The following is a 24,625-nucleotide window of genomic DNA, read 5'->3' as shown; positions in this document are numbered from 1 at the left end:
TCAGGGGGCCAGCAGGGCCATCTCCATGTCGGGGGCCGCACCTTTCCCACTCAGACCCTGGGCCCACTTGTGCAGGCGGCTGTAGAGGGGGAGGCCCAGGTTCTCCCGGTACAGGTAGACGCCGGTGATGGAGTTCCACTGTGGCCGCGGCTGTGTGCCCTGGACGGGGAACTTGGCCACCAGCTCCTCGTCCTCCTTGTTGAGCGCCACGAAGCCGAAGAAGCGCTGCACGTTGCTGGCCGCCAGCACGCGTGAGTGCACCTCGGCCGTGTGCTGGAAGAGCTGGTCCTCGTTGGCGCGGTAGCGGGCCCAGTAGGCCTCCTGGCGGTAGCTGAGTGGCGAGCAGTAGTGCTTGAGGCACTTGGTCAGGAACACCAGGACGGCCACCGAGCCGATGAGCAGCCACCCGAAGAGCTGGTCAGAGAAAGGGCGGCTGAGGAGGGCTGCAGTGGCCAGGGTGGGGCTGACCTTCCGCACCCCAGCCGGCTGGCCCGGACTCCCCGGCTGAAGGAGAAGCTTGCATGCCCAGCGCCACTCAGTCCCTCTGCCCTCTCTCCCGGGCACAGGCGCTTGCTTCGACTCTGCAGATTCCTGTTGCCTCCCCAGGGCTTCCTGCAACTCAGCCACCAAGTCTGGCTTAGACTGCCAGGCTCGGTCCCGTGCCACCTCCCGAGACCCTCTGGGCGCTCCCCCATGCCTGCGTCCTCCACACCCTCACGACCCTGTTGGAAAATCGCCTAAGGCTTGTCTCAAAGGCTCCCTGGGGCGGGTGTCCCTCCATTCGGCCCTGTGCAGATCTGAGTATTTGACCAGGGTCCGAGGGATGTGGTGCTGCCCAAACCCTGTGGAGCTGGGGGTGGCCAGGCTTCCCGGTGATGCCTGAGCCCCACCCAGTGATGCTCAAGGTGCCTCCAGTGCTCTACCTGGCAGTGCTCTGGGACCATGTGGTGCCAGGTTGAACCAGATTGGTCTGGGTGCACGCTAGGCTTGGGCCTTAGCCTGTGCCATCCCCAACCCCAGCTGGTGTTTGCCATGTCCCGAGACTAGGTCAGTGCCTCCTTGCCGCTCCCCGGCCTCCTCTCTGCCCCTTCAGCCTCCACCCGGCTGCTTCCTTTCCGGGATCCCTCTGCTGCTCAGATCGAATCTTACAGCTGAAGGTAGGAGGGAGCAGGCGTGAGTTTCTCAGAGGCAGCAGGACCAAGATGGGATCTAAAGCAGCAGATTTCTTGGGGCCAGAGTGACAGCACAGCAGGTAGAGCATTTGCCTTGCACGCGGCCGACCTGGGTTCCAACCCCAGCATCCCATATGGTCCCCCAAGCACCGCCAGGAGTGATTCCTGAGTGTAAAGTCAGGAGTAACCCCTGAGCATCGCTGGGTGTGACCCAAAAAGCGAAAGAAAGAAAGAAAGAAAGAAAGAAAGAAAGAAAGAAAGAAAGAAAGAAAGAAAGAAAGAAAGAAAGAAAGAAAGAAAGAAAGAAAGCAAGCAGAGGGTCTCTGCCACAGCTGTGTGGGTTGGCAGGTGGAGAGAGCTGGAAGCCTGGGTTCTTAATGCCCAGCCGGGGCCCATGAGCAGGGGAGACTGTGGGCGGGCATGAGAGGCTGGAGAGCTGCTGCAAAGCCGCACCATCACCGGCCCTACCGGAGCCCAGGGCCTGGGAAAGGGCCCCTTTGTGCTGCAGACACAGGCCCCGTGAGACACACTGACACAGGTGGTGGCCCAGGAGAGAGGTGCCAGCAGGAACTAGGGCTGCAGTCAGCTGCAAGAAGACTCCCCCAAACTCTTCCCTTGACAACACCCTAGCAACAGACTCTTATCTGCATGGGAAACCTCAAGCCAGGGCAGTTCGGGGAACTTTGGGGGAGCAAGGGGGGACCTCCCCGCCAGGGGCAGCTGCACCCACTGGAGTGTGAGTTCCTTTCTTTTACCTCGGGCATGCTCAGCTCTCTCCCCTCTGCTCATGTTCCCTTCTGAATGCCTGACACTGTTTGTCTCTCCCTCTTTCTTTTACTCTCTCCCCCTCCCCTAACTAAAACTATTGTACTTAAGGTCAAGGGAGTGGACTGGGCTGCAGGTACTTAGAAGGGATAATGACTCAGCAACAGAACACCTTCCTGCATGGCTGAGCCTTGGGTCCTACTCCCCAGCAATGCAAATTGAACAAAACTCACTTATTTGAGACTTGAAATGATTCTTGTCCCAATAAGAATCTTGCTTAAAGGTTGCCGCTAATTAGTGGACTCAGAGTCTGGAGTCTTCCTGAGGATCAGTTCCCGCATGGGCACAGAGCCCCCCAACCCCTCCCAGGGAAGGGAGGAAGATCCCTCAGCACAGCCTTACCTGAGACTCATACCTGAGCCTGCAGCTCACCTCCTCCTGGAAGCCCGACAGATTGGCAGGGCCCTCCCCACAAGGGAACCTGGCCAGGATCTGCTTGGCATGGGAGAGAGGGAAGCTCTCGTTCCCAGCCGTGAGCGAGGACGGGTCCACAAACTCGCTGAGTGCACAGACGTAGGCCTCCCCGCGCAGCAGGGAGATGACCGACCAGGTGACGGGGGCCAAGGCAGCTCGGCCCACGATGGAGCTCAGGAGCAGGAAGGTGGGGGCGGCCGAGCAGTTCTTGGCCTTGCGGTACTGGCACTCGGTCACCAGGTCCCGGGTTTGGTTGTTGAGGATGACGCTGATGAGGAAGAGCACCAAGGCAGGCACCCCGATGGCCGTCAGCCCATACAGGTAGTTCCGGGCTGGTGAACACGGGCAGTGGAAGGCCACCACGGAGAAGAGCTCCTGGCTGCCCACGGTGCCCAGGGCCACCAGCCCATTGAAGATCATCACATCCTTGCACTTGAAGAAGAGCGACAGGAAGCGGATGATGGGGTTAGCCATGGTGTCAGGGCAGGGGCTGCACGAGGAGGAAGTGCGGCCTGGCAGGCACCTTGCAGCAGGGCCGGGCTGGTCACTGTGGTGGCTGCTGGGCACCTCCTGTAAGACAGCAGGAGGTAGAAGAATATCTGCTCTGAACCTGACCCCCAGGGACAGCTCCTGGGGTCACGCTGATAAGGGGGCAGTGATGGTGGCCCACATCCTACTCAGCCACCATTCCTCATTCTCGGGACCCCTCAGTGGGCTGTCAGCCCCCAGACTCGCGGAGAAGGGGCAGTGGCCCAGGGTGGCCTCTCAGGGACAGAGCTGTGGGCCCTCCTCTTCGGATGCTCAGACCTCCTGGCTTCCACCAGCTTCTTCCTAGGGGCTGAGGAGGGCCCCGTGGCCTGCCAGCAGCGACAGGACACTTACTTCCCTTCGGACTGCGGGTTGGGTCCGGGCAGTGGTCTGTTGGGCCAGTGTCCTGATGTGGGAGGGGACCTGCGCTCCCGATGGGGGGAGGTGACCCAGTGCTGTGGAGTGGCGCTGGGGAGAGTCCCGGGCACCATTGCCCTCCTGGGGGCCTCAGGCGGGCTCCTGGCTCCCACCCACTCGGGCATCTCCTCTGGGCCCCTGTCCTCTCAGGGAGGCGGGAGGGCCAGGGAGGTAGTAGCAGAGGCCTGGCCATGGCCCCCGCATCTCTCTCCTGCCGGGGCTCCAGAGTGACTGTCAGAGAGGGCGGAAGGGGTCATGCTCCCCATTGTGAAGAGCATGAAATGCCCCCAGGAAGTTCTGGAGCCTGGGCTGGGGGATGTGGCCCAAGGCAGAGCTCAGGCCTCTTCCCTGTGAAGTCTGGGTTCACCCCCGACCCCTGCAAACTGCAAACATGGAGGTGCCCGGCAGGACTCTTGAGCAGCATCTCAGGCCTGGGCCTAGCGAATTTCCATCTTGCCACTTGTTGCTGGCCTTGCTCTCTGCTCACCCACAGGCCCTAGAGAACCTTCTCTCCCCTGATTTCCTCTTCCCGACTCGGCAGCCCTGAGCACCACACCCTGGAGCTAGGCCCCCTAGATGCCAGTGACAGGAAGTCTGGGCCCCAGGACACAGGGTTCTGTGAGGTTCACTTCCCACACAGCTGAGCCGGGCCCAGGGTGTGGCCTGTCTCCCCATCATTCTCTCCATCTCTGTGAGTTAAAGCCACAGTCCTCAGGCAGGGGCTGGGTTGGCGTGAGGGGTGTGGGCAGCAGACAGGTGGGGCATCTGCCCAGTATCACCCCAGGGCCCCCCCGTACATGCACCCCTTCTGCTAGCTGCCAAAACTTCCAGGCCAAGGTTTCTGGGTGCCAGGAGCTAGGGGTCGGGGCGAGCGGGGGAGAGGAGAGGAGAAGTGAGGGGAGAGATCTGACCCCCACCTGGAGGGATCCTGGCTCGTTCCTGCTCCCCAGGAAGGGAGTTTGTGGGGACGCGGGAGCAGGCGCCCAGCTCTCTCTCTGCCTCTGCCCTTCTTGGCTTTAAGGTTCCCGTGAGCGCAGACTCTGGGTGCAAAGTGCCCAAATAGGGCTCCAGAGTCCTGGCCATGAAGAGGCGGGTGATCTGAGGAGGGACCCGGCCGCCTTCTGAGACTACAGCCGGGCCAGGGAGGGGCACCCCAGACTCTGCCAACAACGACAGGAGGGATGGGAGACTGGGAGACGGGAGTGGGGACCAGCCCCACTCTGCCCCGGGGGAAACTCACACCCAGGGCTGGCGCCTTGCTTACCCAGAGCAGCTGTGTGGCTCAGGCAAGCGGCTTTGTCCTCTCTGGGCTCCAGGACAAGAGGCTCGCTGGGGTGGGGGCTGCAGGCGCTGCCCTCAGCCTTCCTGCTTTGCTTCTGTGCTGGAGCCCAGTGACTTCAGAAAGTTTCAGTCCGGAAAGAGGAGGGCCGGCTGGTCTGAGCGCACATGTCAGCCCCACAGTGGGAAGCTGTAGGGCAAGGGGCGGGGAAGAGCTGGGAGCAGGGGGGCAGGAGGGAGGGATTGGGCACTCTGCTGCCTGCAGGGCTGACTCTCAGGTCACCTTCCCAAGGCTTGACCCCCACCTCACAGAGCTGCCCCAGCTGGGGAGGGAGGGAGAAGGCAGGATCCCCTCTCCCCTCCAGCCCGCCCTGGCTGGCTCATCTTCCTGGGCAGCCCCACTCCCGGGTGTTGCTTCAGACCTCTGTGGAGGGGGCTGTACAGCGGGTAGGACACTTGTCTTGCATGGGGCCGACCCAGGGTTCAATCCCTGGCACCACAGATGATCCCCTGAGCCTGCCAGGAGTCATCCCTGAACACAGAGCAAGGATACACCCTCGGCCATGCTAGATGAAACCCGAAGAGACGGAAAAAAAACAAAAAATCTAGGGTGGAGGGAAAACAAACAAAAAGCAGCACCCCGGGGCCTGGGAGCTGTGTGATGGCTGGAAGAAATGGAGCACAGGTTCTACAGGAGTCCTGGGGTCCGGTCCTCAGTGCTGCTCACCCTGCAGGATTCCACAAGCATCTCCCGGAGCCTCCCCTGAGCACCAAGCCAGAAGTAAACCCTGAGCACCACTGGTGCAGCCTCTTCCCCCGTCAAAGTAACCAAAGGAAAAGTAGAGCCCAGATCTCAGGAGTGCTGGGAGGGGAACTTCAGCATGTGGGGACCCTGAGCTCTGAGGGTGTCAGTGAAAGAAGTTGGAGCAGGGTGTTGCTTTTTGATTTTTTGCCCACACCCAGCTGACTCCTTGCCTTTTTTTTGCTCAGGGATCACCCCTGGCATATGTGGTCCAGGGTGTAAAACCCAGGTCAGCCACATGCTAAGGTAAGAGCCCTGCCTGCTGGACTATCTCTCCAGCCACGCTTATTTATTTTACCATTTTTATATATTTTATTTTCATAAAGTAGTTTACAGTAGTTCATTGCAGATAATAATCAAACACCAATCTCACCACTGAGCACCTTCCCACCACAAGAGGAAAGTGTATGAAGGCTGTTGTATTTCATTCTGGAGTCATTGAAGCCTGAATATAAAAGAATACAAGCAACGATGTTAAAAACTAAACAAATGTGTGCTACTTTTGGTACATAAGTGGGTTAGAGTATAAGAGGTCGTGCGGTCACATTAGGAAATTCCGCGATACTCTCGTCTAGGAGTTTTAGTTTGTTGTGGTGAGGGCCTTCGGCATGTAGCTTGCGGTCAAACATTCGCACAAACAGGTTGAGAAAGCCATTTTACAAGAACCGGAGGACTGGGACAATTTTACAAGAGCAGGATAGTTAGCCAACAGGGACAGATCAGCCTTCTGGATATCTACTGTTATCTCCCCTAGTTGCCCCGGGTGCCATTAGTTACTTCTAGTTTTACCTTAAGGCCATGAGGAAAGTAGATTGAAGCCTAAGCATACATAAGCGCTGTGGAGTCACAATCAAGTAGCTTTTGCTCACCTGTGTGTGTGTGTGTGTGTGTGTGTGTGTGTGTGTGTGTCTGTCTGTCTGTCTGTCTGTCTCCCGTCTCCCTATCACTCTCACACCCTCTCCTCATGAACCCTGTTATCTGGTTTTGCAGGTCAGGACAGGTGGTGCCTAACGTGGGCCGAGGCACGAGGGACCCCTGTGAAGAGCACCGCTGGAGGAGTGGCCACGTTCATAGAGGTCAGCCCTGTAGGAGTGGGCGAGGACTTCGGGAAAGGTAAGCGGTGATTATCCCTGTGTGTTTCAACCTAGATCTGGAATAGACTAGGTGGTCGGAGGACCGCTCTAAGAGAAAAGGTAAGGCAATTCCTTCCTTTTCCATCTTCCTTTCTCCCCCGCCTTTGGGGTGCTTGACATCTATTCCTTTCGTTTGTGTTTCACCACAAGACCTTGGCATTTTTGTTATACTGCTTTTAACTTTCTTCATTACCCTCGGGGTGTGCCTTTTCGAATGCTGTTTTCACTAGTCACCAAATCCATGATCTTCCCTGCGGGCACGGGGTCGGGAATTTAAATGCCATGAGGGTACCTGCCACTGGAAATCTCCCGTGACAGGATTAGGGGGTCACAGCCGCAAATCCCTGATAAATTCGCGTATCCCCCGCAGAAGAAAAACTGTGTATCGAATAAGTACTCGTTATTAAGCATCTCATGTATCACTTTGTATTTGGACGTTGGTGACTCTTTCTCACTCTTACTTTCTTTGCTCTTACGTTTTTGTGTCTATCATGGGACAAGGATTATCAGTCAGAGAAAACTTCGTAATTGATCTAAAAACAGCGTTAAAAACTAGAGGAGTAAAAGTTAAAAAGAAAGTCTTTTTTTTTAAATTTATTTATTTTTAATTAGAGAATCACCGTGAGGGTACAGTTACAGACCTATACACTTTTGTGCTTATACTTCGCTCATACAAAGTTCGGGAACCCATCCCTTCACCAGTGCCCATTCTCTACCACCCGTAAACCCAGCGTCCCTCCCACCCTCCCCAATCCCATCTCCCCCCCACCCCATCCTGCCACTGTGGCAGGGCATTCCCTTCTGTTCTCTCTCTCTAATTAGCTGTTGTGGTTTGCAATAAAGGTGTTGAGTGGCCGCTGTGCTCAGTCTCTAACCCTCATTCAGCCTGCAACTCCCTTCCCCCACATGGCCTTCGACTACAATGTAGTTGGTGATCGCTTCTCTGAGTTGCCCTTTCCCCGGAACGTGAGGCCAGCCTCGAAGCCATGGAGTCAACCTCCTGGTACTTATTTCTACAGTTCTTGGGTGTTAGTCTCCCACTCTGTTATTCTATATACCATAGATGAGTGCAATCTTTCTATGTCTGTCTCTCTCTTTCTGACTCATTTCACTCAGCATGAAACATTTCATGCACATCCACTTAACTACAAAATTCTTGACCTCCTAAAAACAAAGTCTTGGTCCAAGTTTTTACATTTCTTGACCATGTCTGCCCTTGGGCACCATCAATAGGGCACCATCAATGAGAGGCGTTGGTAAAGGGTAGGAGACGCCCTTCAGGACTTCTATAAGACGTTTGGGCCTGACTAGGTTCCCATCACCAGCTATAATTATTGGTCACTGATTAATGAGATCCTAGGTGTTAGGGAGTGGTACCCTGATATAGAGAGGGCAGTAACAACTTGTCAGGGCTATTTAGAGGAGAACAAATCTAGGCCTTCCTCGTCCTTAGAATGCCCTCAAATAAACTCAAGTCCTAGCCTTAAGTCCCTCCACTCTAATGCCCCTGATGCCCAAGACTCTGTTTCTATCACCATGCCGCCCATTCACAATCCTGTAATTAAATCCAAGACTTTGAGTCAGGAACCGGCAGCATTCCATTCCATATCTCATATTCCTCCTGATCAGCCTCCCCCTGACAAAGAGGCAGAATTGGAGGCAGAGGCCGCCCATTATAGTCATCCTGACCGGCCTCCCTTCTTCCAACAACCTCCTCCATAGAACTTCCCTTCCTTTTCGTTTTCCCAAGCCTATGTTGGGCCATACACACCCACAGGGAGTCATGGAATCTGCCCCCTCAGCTCCAATGCCCTCCGATGAGCCACGCCCTGGTCCTTTTCTTCCTCCCCTCCCTGACTTTCGGCAAGCCAAAAAAGCCCTTGTCTCACATACAAAGGTGCTACGAGAGGCGATTCAGTAAATAAAGGAGCATAACTCTTTAGTGGCAGAACTTCGGGCCCTCGATCTCGAGCTCACAGAGCCGTCACAGGCTCTGCCCAAGTCTGACTCTTCAAAACCCGCCCGGGAGTCACCGGGAAAGAACATGGTGGGACCTTTCCCTGAACAGCCAAGTGTTAAGCAATCTAGTACTCCCGCTTTGCAGGTCTTTCCTGTGAAAGAAATTAAACAAGAAGGTGAGGGAGAAGACAGACATGCGATAGCCCGAAGGGAATGTCATCACTTGGGCTTGACTACTCTTAAGGAGCTGAAGGCCCTGTAGCCCCTTCTACTCTCTCCAGCCTTGAGACCCTGGGAGATCTGTGGCTCAGCCCTAACGACTGGCATCAAATGGCCAGAGCCATCTTTTCTGGAGGAGACTTTATTCTTTGGAAATCTGAATTTTATGAGAATTGTAGAGACACTGCCCGCCGCAATGCAGCAGCCGATGGGGAAGGCGCTGGTTGGACCTAGATATGATGGTAGGTAATCAGCCTTTTGATACTAATGAACAGCAAAAAGCCTATGCTCCCTCCCGGGCTGTTTGCCCAGATACAAAATGCAGGAGTTAAGGCCTGGCTAGGTTACCCCAGAAGGGAACTGCGACTACTTCCCTAGCCAACCTGCAACAGGGCCCCGATAAACCATATTCTGAATTTGTTAGCCGCCTCACCACAATGGCAGGAAAGCTTTTTGGTCAGAATGAGGGAGAAACTGATTTTGTCCTGCACCTTGCCTATGAGAATGCTAACCCTGCCTGCCTGGCAGCGTTGAGACCTCACAGACATGGGAAGACACTGGCGGATTATACTCCCGATGTTCAGGCATCGGTTCGGCTCACAGCATGGACTTAGCTATTGGAGTGGCACTTAAACAGGCAGGAATTACAGACCATAAGACATGCTTTAGTTGCACACAGAAAGGACATTTTACTAAAAACTACCCAGAAAATAAGTGAAAACCTAAACCTGCCCCGCCTGGCCTCTGCCCGGGATGCAAAAGAAGCGAACATTGGGCATCTGAATATAGATCACAAACAGATATTCAGGGAAACCCTTTGGCCAAAGCACAGGGGCAGGGAAACGTCAAGCAGGGCCAGCCCCAGGCCCCCATTCACTTCACGGAACCTTGGGGCAGTGGGGACCGTGTCTCAACAAGCCTCCCTCCAAAACCCATCTCTAACCTCTGCAGAGCCACCCCGGGTAGCGCAGGACTGGACCTCTGTGTTGCCGCCCGCAAAATATATTGACAAACACCTCTGGGCCCCCAATTATTGCCATCTCAGCCTGTGGTCCCCTACTGCCTGATACTTACGGGCTAATCACTGGGCGAGGCGGCTGCCTTTGCAAAGGTTTACAAATTATACCAGGTGTGCTCGACAACGACTACACAGGCCAAATCCAAGTAGTCACTGCATCCTCTATCCCTTTCCTAGTCATAGAACAGGGGCAGCGCGTTGCTCAGCTGCTGCTCCTTCCGTTTCAGACCCCTTCCAACCCCCGCCTAAAAGACACCAGAGGCGATAGCAATTTTGGGTCCTCAGACATTTATTGGATTCAGAAACTCAACAAGGACCAAAAGTCGCTCTCTTAAACCCTTACCAAGGAGGTGAGGATTTTGATGGCATCTTAGATACGGGTGCTGATGTCACTATTATCAGACAGGAGGATTGGCCCTCAAGCTGGCCTTCAATAGCCTCCCTTCCTCATCTTAGGGGCGTTGGGCAATCTCCCTATTATAATCCCTCTATTAGTGCCTCCTTCCTACCTTGCAGGGATGCCTCTGGGAAGTCTGGCAATACACGCCCCTATGCATTCCCCAGACTCCTGGTGAATTTATGGGGCAGAGACATTCTAAGCCAGAAGGATATATTTCTCTGTGGGCCTGGTAGCCTCGTAACCCACCAAATATTAAACAGTTTAATATTAAAAGGCTTCATACCGGGAGTAGGCTTGGGAAGATAATTGCAGGGAATAACGGATCCTATTGACCCGAGGCCCAACAACGGCAGAAGTGGATCGGGAAATTTTAATAAAGGCCACCGATATTCCTGCACCCCATGTGGACAAAATGATCTGGAAATCTGATGATCCGGTATGGGCTGATCAGTGGCCTTTGACCAGCCATAAACTGGCAGCGGCAGACCAGTTAGTGCAGGAACAAGTCTCCGCCAGCCATATAGAACCCACCACTTCTCCTTGAAACACTCCTATTTTTATAATAAAAAAGAAACCAGGCAATTGGCGGTGGCTTCAAGATTTGAGAGAAGTAGGGGCTGGAGCAATAGCACAGCGGGTAGGGCGTTTACCTTGCACTTGGCCAACCCGGATTCGATTCCCAGCATCCCATATGGTCCCCTGAGCACCGCCAGGAGTGGTTCCTGAGTGCAGAGCCAGGAGTAACCCCTGTGCATTGCCGGGTGTGACCCTAAAAGCTAAAAAAAAAAAGATTTGAGAGAAGTAGACAGAACCACGGTGATCTTTGGAGCCCTGCAGCCTGGCTCGCCTTCCCCGGCAGCTGTCCCCAGCGCTTATAAAAAGATTGCTATTGATTGAAAAGACTGCGTTTTCTCTATCCCCTTACATCCCACAGACAGGAAAAGATTTGCTCTTAGTGTTCCTGTAATTAATTTTAGAGGACCCATGTAAAGATACCAGTGGAAAGTTCTGCCTCAAGGAATGGCCAATAGCCTGACCCTCTGCCAGAAATTTGTCTCCCAAGTTATTGACCCTATTCGGGTGCATTGGCCACAGATCTATATCATTCGTTATATGGGTGATATCTTACTGGGAGAGGAAGATGAAGACACCCTCCTTCAATGCTGCCATCAATTGGTACAGGACCTCTCACGGGAAGGTCTACACATTGCCCCCGAGAAAATACAGACCACTGAGCCCTTTTCTTTCCTAGGATTTGACTTAAAAGGGGGCCAGGTCCTGGTCCAGAAAACTCAAATAAGAACCACACATTTAAAAACTCTTAATGATTTTCAAAAATTGTTAGGAAATATAAACTGGCTTAGACCTTATTTGCATATTACCACTGGGGATCTTAAACCTCTGATCTCACCTCTGTATACTAAAGGGTGATCCTAACCCTGTGTCTCCAAGAGATTGATGCCAGAGGCTCAGCTGGCACTGACTCAAGTGGAATTTGCTATATCACAGTAGTTTGTGCCATCAATAATGAGAAACCGTTTTGTCTTATCATATTGGCCACCTCATTTGGAAAGATAACCCTGTTTCTTGGTCCTGCTTCTCCCCAAAAGATTTTGGTTCCTTACTATGTTTGTTGAAATAGCATAAATAATTATGCAGGGATGTGACTATAGCAAAAAGCACTTTGGCAGAGATCCTGATAAATTGATTCAACCTTATTTTAAAAATCAGCTTGATTGGCTTTTTCAAAATGAAGATATGTGGCCTCTTGCTTGCGCTTCCTTTTTGGTGTCATAGATAACCGTTATCCTGCTAACAGATTATTGCAATTTTTTAAAACTACTCCCTTCATTTTTCCCTCAGCCTGTGCAGCCCTGCCTATTCCCGAGGCCGTTACAATTTTTACTGATGGGTCTTCCCCAGGACAAGCTGCGTTTGTAATAAATGAACAAACATACACCTTTTCAACTGCACATAATTCAGCTCAGCTTGTAGAATTATGCGCAGTCCTTGCTGTTTTCTCCCACTGTAATAATATTCCCTGTAATCTGTATACTGATAGTGCTTATGTTGTCTACTTTATTCCTTGATTAGAAACTATAAGTTATCTTAAACTTTCCTCCAAGGCTGTAAGTTTGTTTATACAGATTCAGGGTTTCTCCCTTTTTTATAGGACACCTCAGGGCTCATTCTGGTCTCCCTGGGCGGGCCCCTTGCACAAGGAAATGCCTTGGCCAATTGGGCAACTAGATTTGCAGGACTGGTTGTCTCCACCAGAGTTGAAGTGGCCCAACAGGTTCACTCATTTCACCACCTTAATGCCAATACTCTGAGGCAAATGTTTTCCCTAAACCTCGAGCAAGCCAGAAAAATAGTGAAACTATTGTCCTGCTTGTGTGACCACTCTACCCACTCCACACCTCGGTGCTAATCCCTGGGGACTGGTACCCAACGATATATGGCAAATGGATGTCACCCACATCGCCGAGTTTGGCAAATTAAAATAGTTGCATGTTACAAGAGACACCGTTAGTGGGTTCCTTCATGGGACCTTACAAGCAGGGGAAGCAGGAAAGAATGTTCTCGCCCACACCCTCTCCTGCCTAGCTGTTATGGGGAAACCTAAAATCATTAAAACTCATAATGGGCCTGGCTATACAGGAAAAGTCTTTCAGGAGTTCTGCTCCTCTTTTGGAATCACTCATCACATGGGTATTCCGTACAATCCTCAAGGACAAGGTATTGTTGAAAGAGCCCATCTCACCCTCAAAACTTCTCTTCATCGACTAAAAGGGGGAGAACTTTACCTTATTTGAGGTGCGCCCCGTAATATTCTGGCGCACGCTCTTTTTATCCTGAATTTCTTAAATTTAGACTATCACGGGAAATCTTCCTCTGGCACCCCACCACAAAAGAACAATGTGCCTCAGCCCTGTGGAAAGATCCCTTGACTGCCCAGTGGAACGGCCCGATCCTACGCTCATATGGGGTGGAGGCTCTGTGTGCATCTTTGACATCAAGGAGGGAGCCGCACGATGGCTTCCTGAGAGGCTAGTAAAACTTTTTGTGACCAGGCGATGCACAGGGGTTACTCCTGGTTCTTCTCAAGAATTACTACTGGCAGTGCTCAGGAGACCATATAGGATTCTGGGATTTGAACCCGGGTCGGCTGTGTGCCAGGCAAATGCCCTACCCGCTGTGCTATCGCTCCAGCCCCCGAGGCCAGTGAAACATTTTGATAACATAACTACCTCCTGAGATTTGCTCTTCTTCTCGATGAGACTACCAAAAACATTAATGAAGAAATTGCCGACCCTGGTCCCGGTGGCTCCGTCCAGTGATCCTCCTGATCCTGATTCATCCCCTGAGGACAACACAAAGATCCAACCTGCATCTACTTCTTAATCGTACCTGGGTGACATCTAATCCTGATACTGGGAATTTGTTTGTATTAGCCACCCAAATTTCCCCTAGGACCCCACAAGGAAATCAGAGAAGGAGCCAACATCAGAGGGCCTGCAGCAAAGGCCTCTGTCTCCTTTAACGTTATCATGAGGTTACATTAGGAGCATTCCTCATACCCTTCTTTTACAGGTTGTGGAATGGAAAACACCAGGACCCCATATTTTGGATGAACAATTCCTTCCTTTTACCCTCTCCTTGAAATTCACAGGTGCCTCAGTCTCCAAAGGAGGAAGAAATGACACTTAATAGGAACACCTTTTTTTTTTTTCTTTTTGGGTCACACCTGGCGATGCACAGGGGTTACTCCTGGCTCTGCACTCAGGAATTACCCCTGGCCGTGCTCAGGGGACCATATGGGATGCTGGGATTTGAACCCGGGTCGGCCGTGTGCAAGGCAAACGCCCTACCCGCTGTGCTATCTCTCCAGCCCCAGGAACACCTTTTCATTCCTCTCTCTAGGACATCCGTTTGTATTGGAGCTCCCCCTGTCACTTTCTCTACTGCTAGGCATGGAGATGTACCAAACACCGATGGTCGAAGTCTCTGATAACTTTAAAAAGCTTTATAAACATGGGGCTGGAGTGATAGCACAGCAGGTAGGCGTTTGCCTTGCACGCGGCCGACCCGGGTTCGAATCCCAGCATCCCATATGGTCCCCTGAGCACTGCCAGGGCTAATTCCTGAGTGCATGAGCCAGGAATGACCCCTGTGCATTGCCGGGTGTGACCCAAAAAGCAAAAAAAAAAAAGCTTTATAAACAATGAGATATCATTTCACATCACAGAGACTGGCACACATTTCAAAAGAACAAAATCAAGCAGTGCTGGTGTGGATGTGGGTAAAAAGGGACGTTCCTTCACTGTTGGTGGGAATGCAAACTGGTCCAGCCTTTCTGAAAAACAATATGGACAGTCCTTCAAAAACTAGAAATTGAGCTTCCATATGACCCTGCAATAAAACTTCTGGGAATATATCCCAAGGATGCAAAAGAGCACAGTAGAAATGACATCTGTACCTATATATTCATTGCAGCACTGTTCACAATAGCCAAAATATGGAAACAACCCGAGTGCCCCAAAACAGATGACTGGTTAAAGAAACTTTGGTACATCTACATAATGGAATAGTATGCAGCTGTTGGGAGAGATGAAGTCATGAAATTTGCTTATAAATGGATAAACATAGAGAGTATCATGCTAAGTGAAATGAGTCAGAAAGAGAGGGACAGACATAGAGGGACTGCACTCATTTGTGTGGTGTATAGAATAACATCACATGAGGCTGACACCCAAGGACAGTAGATACAAGGGCCAGGGGGATTGCCCCATAGCTGGAAGACTGCTTCATGAGTGGAGGGAAGAAGGCAGGTGGAATAGAGAAAGGATCACTAAGAAAGTGATGACTGGAGGAACCCGTTGTGATGGGAGATGCCTGCTGAAAGTAGATAATGAAGCAAACATGATGACCTCTCAGTGCTGTGCTGCAAGCTATAATGCCCAAAAATAGAGAGACAGTATGGGGAATATTGTCTGCCATAGAGGCAGGGGGACGGTGGGAAAGGGGATGTATATTTGGAATATTGGTGGTGGGGAATGTGCACTGGTGGAGGGATGGGTGTTTGATCATTGTGAGATTGTAACCCAAACATGAAATTTGAAATTATCTCATGGTGATTCAATAAAATTTTAAAAATTTAAAAAAATAAATAAAAAGGTGTTTTTTCCAAACATAAACTAGGTCGCACATACGACTACCAGTAAACTGACCAGAGAATGGCTCCATTCCCCTGCTGAAGAACTCCTGACAGAAGCTGTGATACTCCTGATCCAGTGCTCCCTGCCTGATCCAGTGCTTCATGAAGTTCATCAGACTCCTATAGCTGCTCCCCTGGGACTCATTGCTGTGACCACTACTGCTACTGTTGCAGAAACAACTCTTCAAATTTTGATCCGGGACACTTCATTTCTTCAAAATGTGACTAAATGACTCTGATCACCCCTTGTGAAGGACAATCGGACACTTTACAACAAGGACTGGTCAGGGTTCACGGATGGACTGAAGTTTTACTACAACTAATGAGACTTTTGTGTTTGGAATTGTTCTTCTACTTCAAATTTTTGTGATTTTGTAAGCAGAAAAGGAGAAGATGGGAGTAGGATATCATCAGTATGTCCTGTTCCCCTTGCCACAGGAAGCTTAGGTTTATCACAGTGCTCCTGAGGCACTTCCATTCCACTGCGTTTATCTGTAAACTCCTCTCTATGCTCTCTTCCCCAACCGGTCTATCACCTTTTACCCTAATCAGACTCTGTTAACTTGTAAGGTCAGATTCCCCAGAAATCTATGATTTTATATGTCTGAGTGAAATACTGCCTTTCTCCTCCCCTTTGTCTTTTGAACAGTTTACTTTAAAGCAATGTCCTTTTTGTATGGACAAAGGAAGACAGTTAATATTATGCTTTTGTAATTTGGGATTTAATTGGCTTTAAATATTATTCATTCCCGGGCATCTGCTTTCTCGATTTAAGCCTCATTTGCCCTTAGTTCCTAGCACCCCAAAAGCAGGGTCCCGATGAGGGCCTGGAGCGTTGAAAAAGACAGCGAGAGCAGGAACAAAGTTGGTTTCAAACCTGGTTCTCCACTTCCCCTTGGCTAACTACTCTGTTACCCACCGTCCTCGGCCCTTTAATTGGAGTACTGCTATTAATTTCCTTTGGGCCATGGGCCTTTAGACACCTGACTACCTTTGTTAAAAAAACAATTAGACTCTGCAAGCTAAGCCCATACAAACTCACTACCATCGGCTAGATCTAGTGGATAGGGGATATGTGGAGGACCCTAGTGCCTTGACAGATGCCCTATAAGCTTGAAAAGTCCTGCCACCTGGCGCCCGCTGGCATTTGGGGCCAGCACTCGTCCTCTGGGCCGGGCACCTTCAAAGTGCAGAATGGTGGTATCTGTGGGCAAGGGAGTCACCTGGTACTATTAGGAACTGGTCCCAAACCCTTGCCGAAGAGCACGCCTATCTGCATGGAGGTTAGGCCCCAAGAACACCTCCCCCCTACAAAAGTGGGTCCAATTTTGCTTGGTTCTGACCGCGACCCTGCAGGGGGATAGGCCTCTACTCTCCTTTGCTGGTTAATGCCCTATTGGAGCGACACTGGCTCTAAGGAACAGAAAGGGAGGAGATGTGGTGAGGGCCTTCGGCATGTAGCTTGCGGTCAAACATTCGCACAAACAGGTTGAGAAAGCCATTTTACAAGAACCGGAGGACTGGGACACTTTTACAAGAGCAGGATGGTTAGCCAACAGGAACAGACAGATCAGCCTTCTGGATATCTACTGTTATCTCCCCTAGTTGCCCCGGGTGCCATTTGTTACTTTTAGTTTTACCTTAAGGCCATGAGGAAAGTAGATTGAAGCCTAAGCATACATAAGCGCTGTGGAGTCACAATCAAGTAGCTTTTGCTCACCTGTGTGTGTGTGTGTGTGTGTGTGTGTGTGTGTGTGTGTGTTTGTCTCCTGTCTCCCTATCACTCTCGCACCCTCTCCTTGTGAACCCTGTTATCCGGTTCCGCGGGACGGGACACCTAGCCAGAGTAATCCTGAGCACAGAGCGAAGAGGAAGCCCTGAGCACCACTGGGTGTGGCCCCAAGCCCAGAAACATGGGCCAGGAGTGGGGAGGCTCGGGGTGGGGGTGAGGGGGCGAGGGGAAGCAGAAAATGCCCAGGACCGGAAGTCGAGAACTTCACGTGCAGTGACCAGCAAGGGGCCCGGGTCAGTCCTTCCATTTCCCAGAGGAGCCCAGGGCACAGCTTGCTGGGCTCCCTCAGAGCCGGGGCGGAGCTGCAGGGGTCCGACCAGAGCACTGAGAATGAGCACGAGAACGAAACAGTCTGGGGGTGAGCACCAAGCCAGAGCTCCTGTTCCAGCTCTTATTGTTTATTATTTGTCAGGGGTGGGGAGCAGACCCAGAGCTGTTCAGGCAGACTCCTGGCTCTGTGCTCAGGGGTCACTCCCGGTGAGGGGAATGAACCCAAGTTGGCCTCCTGCCTTAGCCGCTGTCCTATTGCTCCAGCCCCTGACTCCAGTTCTTCCAACCTCAGGAAACACAACTTCCTGCGGCCTCAGTTTTCTCATCTGAAAAATGGTGCTAGGGTTGGGGAGACAGCTCCGTATTCCAGCCCGGCACCACCCTGACAGCGACCCCAAGCACTGTGCCATGGGTAGCCCTGAGAACCGCCACCAGGTGTGGCCCCTAAAGCAAATCAAACCACAAATGTTGGGCCGTAGAGCACCTGTCCTGCGTGTGCGTGAGGGCCTGAGCCCGAGCGCAGAAAAAACAAAACCCAAACAGATTTATTTTTTTTTAATTTTTTTTTTTTTTTGCTTTTTGGGTCACACCTGGCGATGCACAGGGGTTACTCCTGGCTATGCACTCAGGAATCACCCCTGGCCGTGCTCAGGGGACCATATGGGATGCTGGGATTTGAACCCGGGTCGGCCGCGTGCAAGGCAAACGCCCTACCCGCTGTGCTATCTCTCCAGCCCCCCAAACAGATTTAAAACGAAACCTGGAGCCCATCAGAAGACTCAGCCCGAAGGCGGGGCAGCCACGGAGCTGGCGCCACCCACCCCCCCGGATGGCACCCACAGAGGCTGGCTGCCGGAGAGGCGCCCCTGCGGGTGTTCGGAGGGAGTGTCCCTCACTAGGACCCATCTCTGAGAAACCCACAGTGCTGAAAAGCGTCAGGACTCAGAAGGACTCAGCCTGGCGCCCCACACACACGAGCATCATGGACGCGTGTGCCAGTGTCAATTTTACTATTATTATGAGACATGAAAAACTGGACCCGCTGACCCAGACCCCAAGGCAGATCTTGCTCCTCAGTTTGCCCCCCAGAAATAGAGCACCAGGGTTGCGGGGGGAGGCCCCACTCAGCCCCAGCCCGGGACTTGCTCTCCCAGCATCTGCTGGGAGGAGCTGAACCCACACAGCCCAGAGGGCAGCGCCTTAGTGTACACGAGATCACGCCCAGAAACGTGACTGGGGTGTCAGCTCTTGCGGGGTAGCGGGCCGGCCATGGCATGCCCCCAGTAGAGAAAGTGGGGATCTCAGCTCTCGGGGGGCTAAGGGGCCCTGGGGTACCCCCCGTTAGCCAGATCAGAGCTGCTTTCACGTGGCTTCAGGTGCTGGGGTCTCTACACTTGTGTGTGTTGGGGACAGCGGGGATCAGGGGCAGCCGGGGGGGGGGGGGTGGCACGTTGGCTGAGGCCACCCCCTCAGTGTGCCGAGGGGCCCACAAGGCCGAGGGGCTGGAACAAAGGCCTTGCAGTGGGAGCCTGGGTCGGACCCCGGCATGCCCACCAGGCACACTGGGAGTGACCCCCGTACTGAGTTGTAAACAGCCCCTGAGACCTCCAGGTGGGGTTCCCAAACGAAAACCAGAACCCAAATCCAGGCAAAGTATTTCAAACATGGTTAGAAGCAGCAAACACTGAAACAGTTCTACCTTTCCCCTTTCACCTCGAGTCAGGTTGTAAATTCTCCCGGAGATTCTTAGTGAAGCAGCAGCTCATGGGGCGGGAGTGACGCTCAGGGGTGCTGCCTTGCCTGTGGCTAACTTGAGCCTGATCTTTAGCACCACCTCTTGTACCCTGAGCACCATCCAAGGTTGCTCCTGAGCACAGAGCGAGGAATGGCCCCGGTGCACTGCACGGTGTGACCCTAAACACCCACTACTCTGCAAGCAAGAGAGAAACCACCCGCTAGTTTTCTAATGCGTTTACCTCTGCGCAGTTTCTGCCTTTCAAAACCCAGAGCTGCTCTCGTTGTCCCGTTTTTCCTCTAAAGGTGCCACTCTTTGTTGAAGACACTACAGAGGCCAGCATTTTAAGCCTTTGCTTTTAGTTTCATTCCTAGCTTTACGTTTCTCTTGCTTGGTTTTACTCTTGTTAGTCGTATTTTATTAGCGGCTCAGCTGAAAGCCTGAGGTTTGTCTTTCCTGCACTCCTGCCCACCCATCCATCTATCCACCCACTCGTCCATCCCTCCATCTACCCACCCATCCAACCAACCGTCACACACCCATCCACCCACCCCACCTATATGTCCACCCAGCTTTTGGGTCCTATGTATCACCCCATCTGAGCATGCCCTGTTCTGTATTTTGATGGAGATAATGGACCCCAGTCTATGCCCTCAGAGGTCACACTTAGCAGCAGAAATATGGGCATGTCTCTGGGGCCAGAGGCGTTAGGAGTGTGAGGGAGATGCCGACTGAGGGGGTGTCCAGCTCTGAGGCCCGTTTGAGTGTGTGCGGGCCATGCTGGGGACTGACTGCCTTAGTGGCCTTGTAGCGACAAGGCTGCCCTGCGCCCACGTGCTGTGCTGAGGGTGTCACTCGCGTGAAATGCAGTGCTCTGAGTACACCCCCTGAGACTGAGTTTGGGGGGGGTCCTCTCTGTCCCCGGAGTGAGTTTGGGAAGGGGAGTATGATCCTTCTCTTGGAGGGTCTGGCCAACGAGGGCGGGAGCAGGGGGCTGGGGTGGGAGAGAGGACCCTGACCTTGTCACAGGCCCTGTCTCAGGTGCAGTGTAGAAAAGTGGTTCCAGTCACGCAAACAGACACAGAAAGAAACATCTCAGAGGTGGAAGAGGGGTTTATTTCTTCTCTCTTAACTTTTTTTTCTTTTTACCTTCCTCCCCTCCCCTTCTTTCCTCCTCTCCCCTCCTCTCCCCTCCTCTCCCCTCCCCTCCCCTCCTCTCCCCTACCCTCCCCTCCCCACTCCTCTCTCCCTTCCCCTCTGCTTTCCTCTCCTCCCCTCCCCTCCCCTCCACTCCCCTCCCCTCCCCTCCCGTCTCCTCTCCTCTCCTCTCCCCTCCCGTCTCCTCTCCTCTCCTCTCCTCTCCTCTCCTCTCCTCTCCTCTCCTCTCCTCTCCTCTCCTCTCCTCTCCTCTCCTCTCCTCTCCTCTCCTCTCCTCTCCTCTCCTCCTTTCTTTTCGAGCCACGCAGGCAATGCTCAGGGGTTACTCCTGGCTCTGCACTCAGGAATTACTCCTGGTGGTGCTCGGGGACCCTATGGGATGCTGGTCACAAGCGCCCTACCCTCTGCACGGTCTCTCTAGCCCCATTCTCCCAAGGTTTTCTTGACAGTGAATTCGCTCGCAGCTCAGGGCAGCTAGAAAGATCTCTCTCCTACCTCGGAAGCTCTTTGATATTTCGAAAGAGCAAAAGACTGGTATTGATGTTAGGGCCTTTGACTAACTGCCAGGCAGACCACCACCCCTTCCTAGGATGCCTGTGAGTGGCGGAGTCGCGTGGAGTGCTCACGCCCTCTAGTGGTGTTTTCGAGAAATGCTGGAAAGGGGGAGGAGAAGGCTGGCAGGACAGCGCCCCTCAGGCTGCTGAGAGAGAACTGTCCACAGGCTCCCTCCCTGGGAGAGCAGCCCACCCTCCCTGCCAGGTGCCTGTGGGTGAAGGGCTTCAACCAGGAGCCTCTGGGACTCCTCTGGGGAGAGGTGGATGGGAGCCAGCCATCACTGCCAGCAGGGACGGAGAAATGCCTGGTGTTGGAGCTGATGGGGCCCTACTTGCTGGAGAGGCGCTGGCTGACCCTACTGCCTTGTCTTCTGACCACGAGGTCGTTTCCAGGTTGTATGTAGACACACTAATCACACGCTTCGGGTCTCTGGGCTTAATGGATCCGTAGAAAGTCTTTCCTACAAGTAAAGGTCACTCAGAACATCTATGAGAGGGCCCAGAGATAGCCAGGGGTCAAGGTGCTGGCTCTGTGCAGTGATTCCCCAGCTTGGAGCCAGGAGTAGCCCCTGAGCAACACTGGGTGTGGGCCCTCCCCGCCCCCCCCCCATCCTATGAGAGTAAGAGGCAGCTGCGGAATGTCTCTTTCTTTGATTTGGAATCTATTCTGTTTCCATTACTGGAATTTGTCCTGTACTCCCTGGCTAGAGACTCTCTTGCCTGCACTTCTGGCTATCTTCCCCAGGGCCCCTCATAGGGGGTGGGCTCCAGCTTCCCTCCCTGCCCCAAGCAGTGTTCCCATGGCCGAAGACCTCCAGAGCCTAGCCACAGCAATGCTCAAGGCCCCTCTCCACACATTCGGACAAACCTCATGCGTGAAGGTACCGGCAGAGGAACCCAGGTGTGTGGGACCCGAGGCTGAGACCTCCAAGCCTGCTCAGATTGGGACTGGGCCTCTTCTGCCCAGATTTCCCATTTTCCAGTAGCTTGGCAGTCACACCCAGGGACTGCCCCCAGTGCAGTATAATCTCACCAATGGACCGCAGACTTAAAACCAAGCTCCTGGAAGCATGTGGCTGCGAAGTTTATAACCTCGTTATCCCTTTGGGAGTAACTCGCTAGCTACTAAGAGTTTCCTGCCCACATGGGAGAGCCTCACAAACTCCCCATGGTGTATTCATATGCCAAAACCAGAAACAATGCTGGGTCTCATTCCCCTGACCCTGAAAGAGTCTCCAATGCGGTTCGGCATCGTTGGGAAGGACGAGTAAAGAGAGGCTTCTAAAATCTCAGGACTAGGACCAAAGCAGACATTACTGAGACCACTCGAGGAATTTGAGGATCAACGGGATAATGATGATGATGATGATGATGATGATGATGATGATGATGATGATGATGATGGTGATGATGATGATGATGATGATGATGATGATGATGATGATGATGATGATGACTCCCTGTCTAGTTCACGGGGCCCTGGGTCAAAGCCCCAGGCAGTTCTCAGGCAGGGGGGCAGCTGGCTTTGGAAGCCATCAGAATACTCAGGGAGGGGTTGTTGAAAGGCTCCTCCCCACCCCGGGGTCACGGCATCTCCAGGGTTTGGACTCAGACCTTCAGGGGACTGGACCTCGGTGCTTACTTATTGGCCCTGGAGAGTGGCTTGGTTTCCCTAAGTCTTTGTAAAAATGGGTTATGAGACTCAGAGAGATAGTCCAGGGGGGAGGATGCTTGTCTCACACACACTCGACCTGAGTTTGACTCCCAGCACTGCTTATGGTCCACCAGGAGTGATCCCTGGACACAAAGCCAGGAGTAACCCCTGATAACCGCCAGGTGTGGCCTCGAACTGCAGAACAAGCCAGCGAAAAGCACATACACAGAGAAAACAACAACAGTTGTGATTTTTTAAAACTGAATCACGTGAATTACAGTTACAAGGGTATTATGATCGGGTTTCAGGCATGTGCTGTTCCAGCTCCACTCTTTTCACCAATGCCCGCTACCCTCCGCCAGAGTCCCCAGTTTCCCTCCTCCACTTGTACTTGTTAACCAAGACAGTATGAAACTGGGGCTGAGAGTTAGTCTACGGTGTAGGGCACTAGTCTTGCATGTGGCTGATCCTGCCTTGATCCCCGGAACTGCATATGGTGCTCTGAGCACTACCATGAGTGACCACTGACCACTGAGCTAGGAGTAAGCCCTGAACAGTACCTGTGTGAACCCCCCTCCAGATACGAGTTTTACAATGATCCTGGTAGTACTAAGAGCAGCAAAGGTAGTGGTAGAAGTAGTAATAGTGGAGGTGATAGTGATGGTGTTAGTGGTGGTGGTACAGATGGTAATGACAGCGGTGAGGGTGGTGGTGATGACAGTGCTAGTGGCGCTGATGACGGTGATAGTGGCGGTGAGGATGGTGAGGATGGTGAGGATGGTGGTGGTGGTAAGGGTGGAGGTGATGGCGATGAGGATGATGGTGGTGGTGGTGCTGGAACTGATAACGATGGTGGTGAGGGTGGTGGTGTTGGTGCTGCAATGATGGTGATGGTGGTGAGGGTGGTGGTGGTGGAACTGATGGGGAGGGTGCGAGGGGGAGGAACTGATGGTTGTGGCCTTGGCCTTGACTTTGCCATGGGTGCCAGTGACCCTGCTCTCAGTTCTGTTGGCTTCCTGAGGGTATCTGAAGAAGGCAAAACCCTACTGGCTCCGAGCTATGAAACAAAACTTTGGAATCAACATTAAGAAATATTTGAGTGCTTAAGAAACTTAATGTCACTGTCATCCCGTTGCTCATCGATTTGTTCGAGCGGGCACCAGTAACATCTTTCATTGAGAGACTTATTGTTACTGTTTTTGGCATATCCAATACTCACCGGTAGCTTGCCAGGCTCTGTCGTGCGGGCTCGATACTCTCCGTAGCTTGCTGGGCTTTCTGAGAGGGGCAGAGGAATATTGTCATGTCAACTTCATTAATCATTAAATGTGGGCTCATAAAGATTTCATTCTATTTGAGACAATTGTCAGCTTTCGTCACTTGGCAGGAGATTCTGCAAATGCACGGTTGCTCAGAAATAAATAAATAAATTGCTCAGAAATAAAGTTGTAAATTCAATGAGTTCCTTGTAGTCCAATGAGTCTGAAAGCCAAATTAGTAAAATTCCTTTCAAAATTTTTAAGGCAAAAAACTTAGGATTCATGTGGGCTGTGATTCTACGTTAGTTATTTTGAACTGAGAGCATCAGGCTCCAAAAATGCACTGTCCCCTCCTGTGCTACCTCCCAGTGTGACCCGGCCTGCTTGGTGCCAGCCCACCAGCGGGGGTGCCCAGAGCCAGGGGGCAGCAGGCACATCCCTCAGAGGAGGACAACGTACAGGTAGTTCCGGGCGGGTGCACACGGGCAGTGAAAGGCCACCACAGAGAAGAGCTCCTGGCTGCCCACGGTGCCCAGGGCCACCAGCCCATTGAAGATCATCACATCCTTGCTCTTGAAGAAGAGCGACAAGAAGCGGAAGTTCTCGACGAGGAGGGCGGCCATGGTGACGGGGCAGGGGCTGCACTAGGAGGAAGCGTGGGCTGGCGGGCGCCTGGCGCTGGGCCCGACTGGGCCATCATGGTCACTGTGGAGGCTGCTGGGCACCTCCTGTGGGACAGCAGGAGGTAGAAGGGTGTCTGCTCTGAACCTGACCCCCAGAGCCAGCTGCTGGGGTCAGGAGGAGCAGGAAGCAGCCCCAG

At 52.6% G+C, this 24,625-nt stretch overlaps 1 protein-coding gene across 1 annotated transcript; it reads right to left on the bottom strand.

Annotated features, from left to right (window-relative positions):
* LOC129399395 (calcium homeostasis modulator protein 2-like) lies at positions 1–24,428 on the bottom strand. The gene is made up of 3 exons (XM_055119212.1): positions 24,369–24,428; positions 2,340–2,837; positions 1–414 (listed from the first exon to the last, which is right to left on the bottom strand). The coding sequence occupies exons 1-3, from the start codon at positions 24,426–24,428 to the stop codon at positions 1–3; spliced, it is 972 nt and encodes a 323-aa protein (XP_054975187.1).
* Positions 24,429–24,625: the final 197 nt, after the last annotated feature.

Source organism: Sorex araneus, chromosome 11 (assembly GCF_027595985.1).
Source record: "Sorex araneus isolate mSorAra2 chromosome 11, mSorAra2.pri, whole genome shotgun sequence".
Taxonomy (NCBI): Eukaryota; Metazoa; Chordata; class Mammalia; order Eulipotyphla; family Soricidae; genus Sorex; species Sorex araneus.
Note: the sequence above shows the minus strand (reverse complement) of the source record. Positions and strands in the feature narration are given on the sequence as shown.

Excerpts from the sequence above, each read along its gene's own strand:
- LOC129399395 (XM_055119212.1), bottom strand. The coding sequence starts at position 24,428 with ATGGCCGCCCTCCTCGTCGAGAACTTCCGCTTCTTGTCGCTCTTCTTC. Across the intron at positions 2,838-24,368 it reads TCTTCTTCAAGAGCAAGGAT|GATGTGATGATCTTCAATGG; the intron begins GTGATGATCTTC and ends TTCAAGTGCAAG. Across the intron at positions 415-2,339 it reads GGCTCAGGTATGAGTCTCAG|CTCTTCGGGTGGCTGCTCAT; the intron begins GTAAGGCTGTGC and ends TTCTCTGACCAG.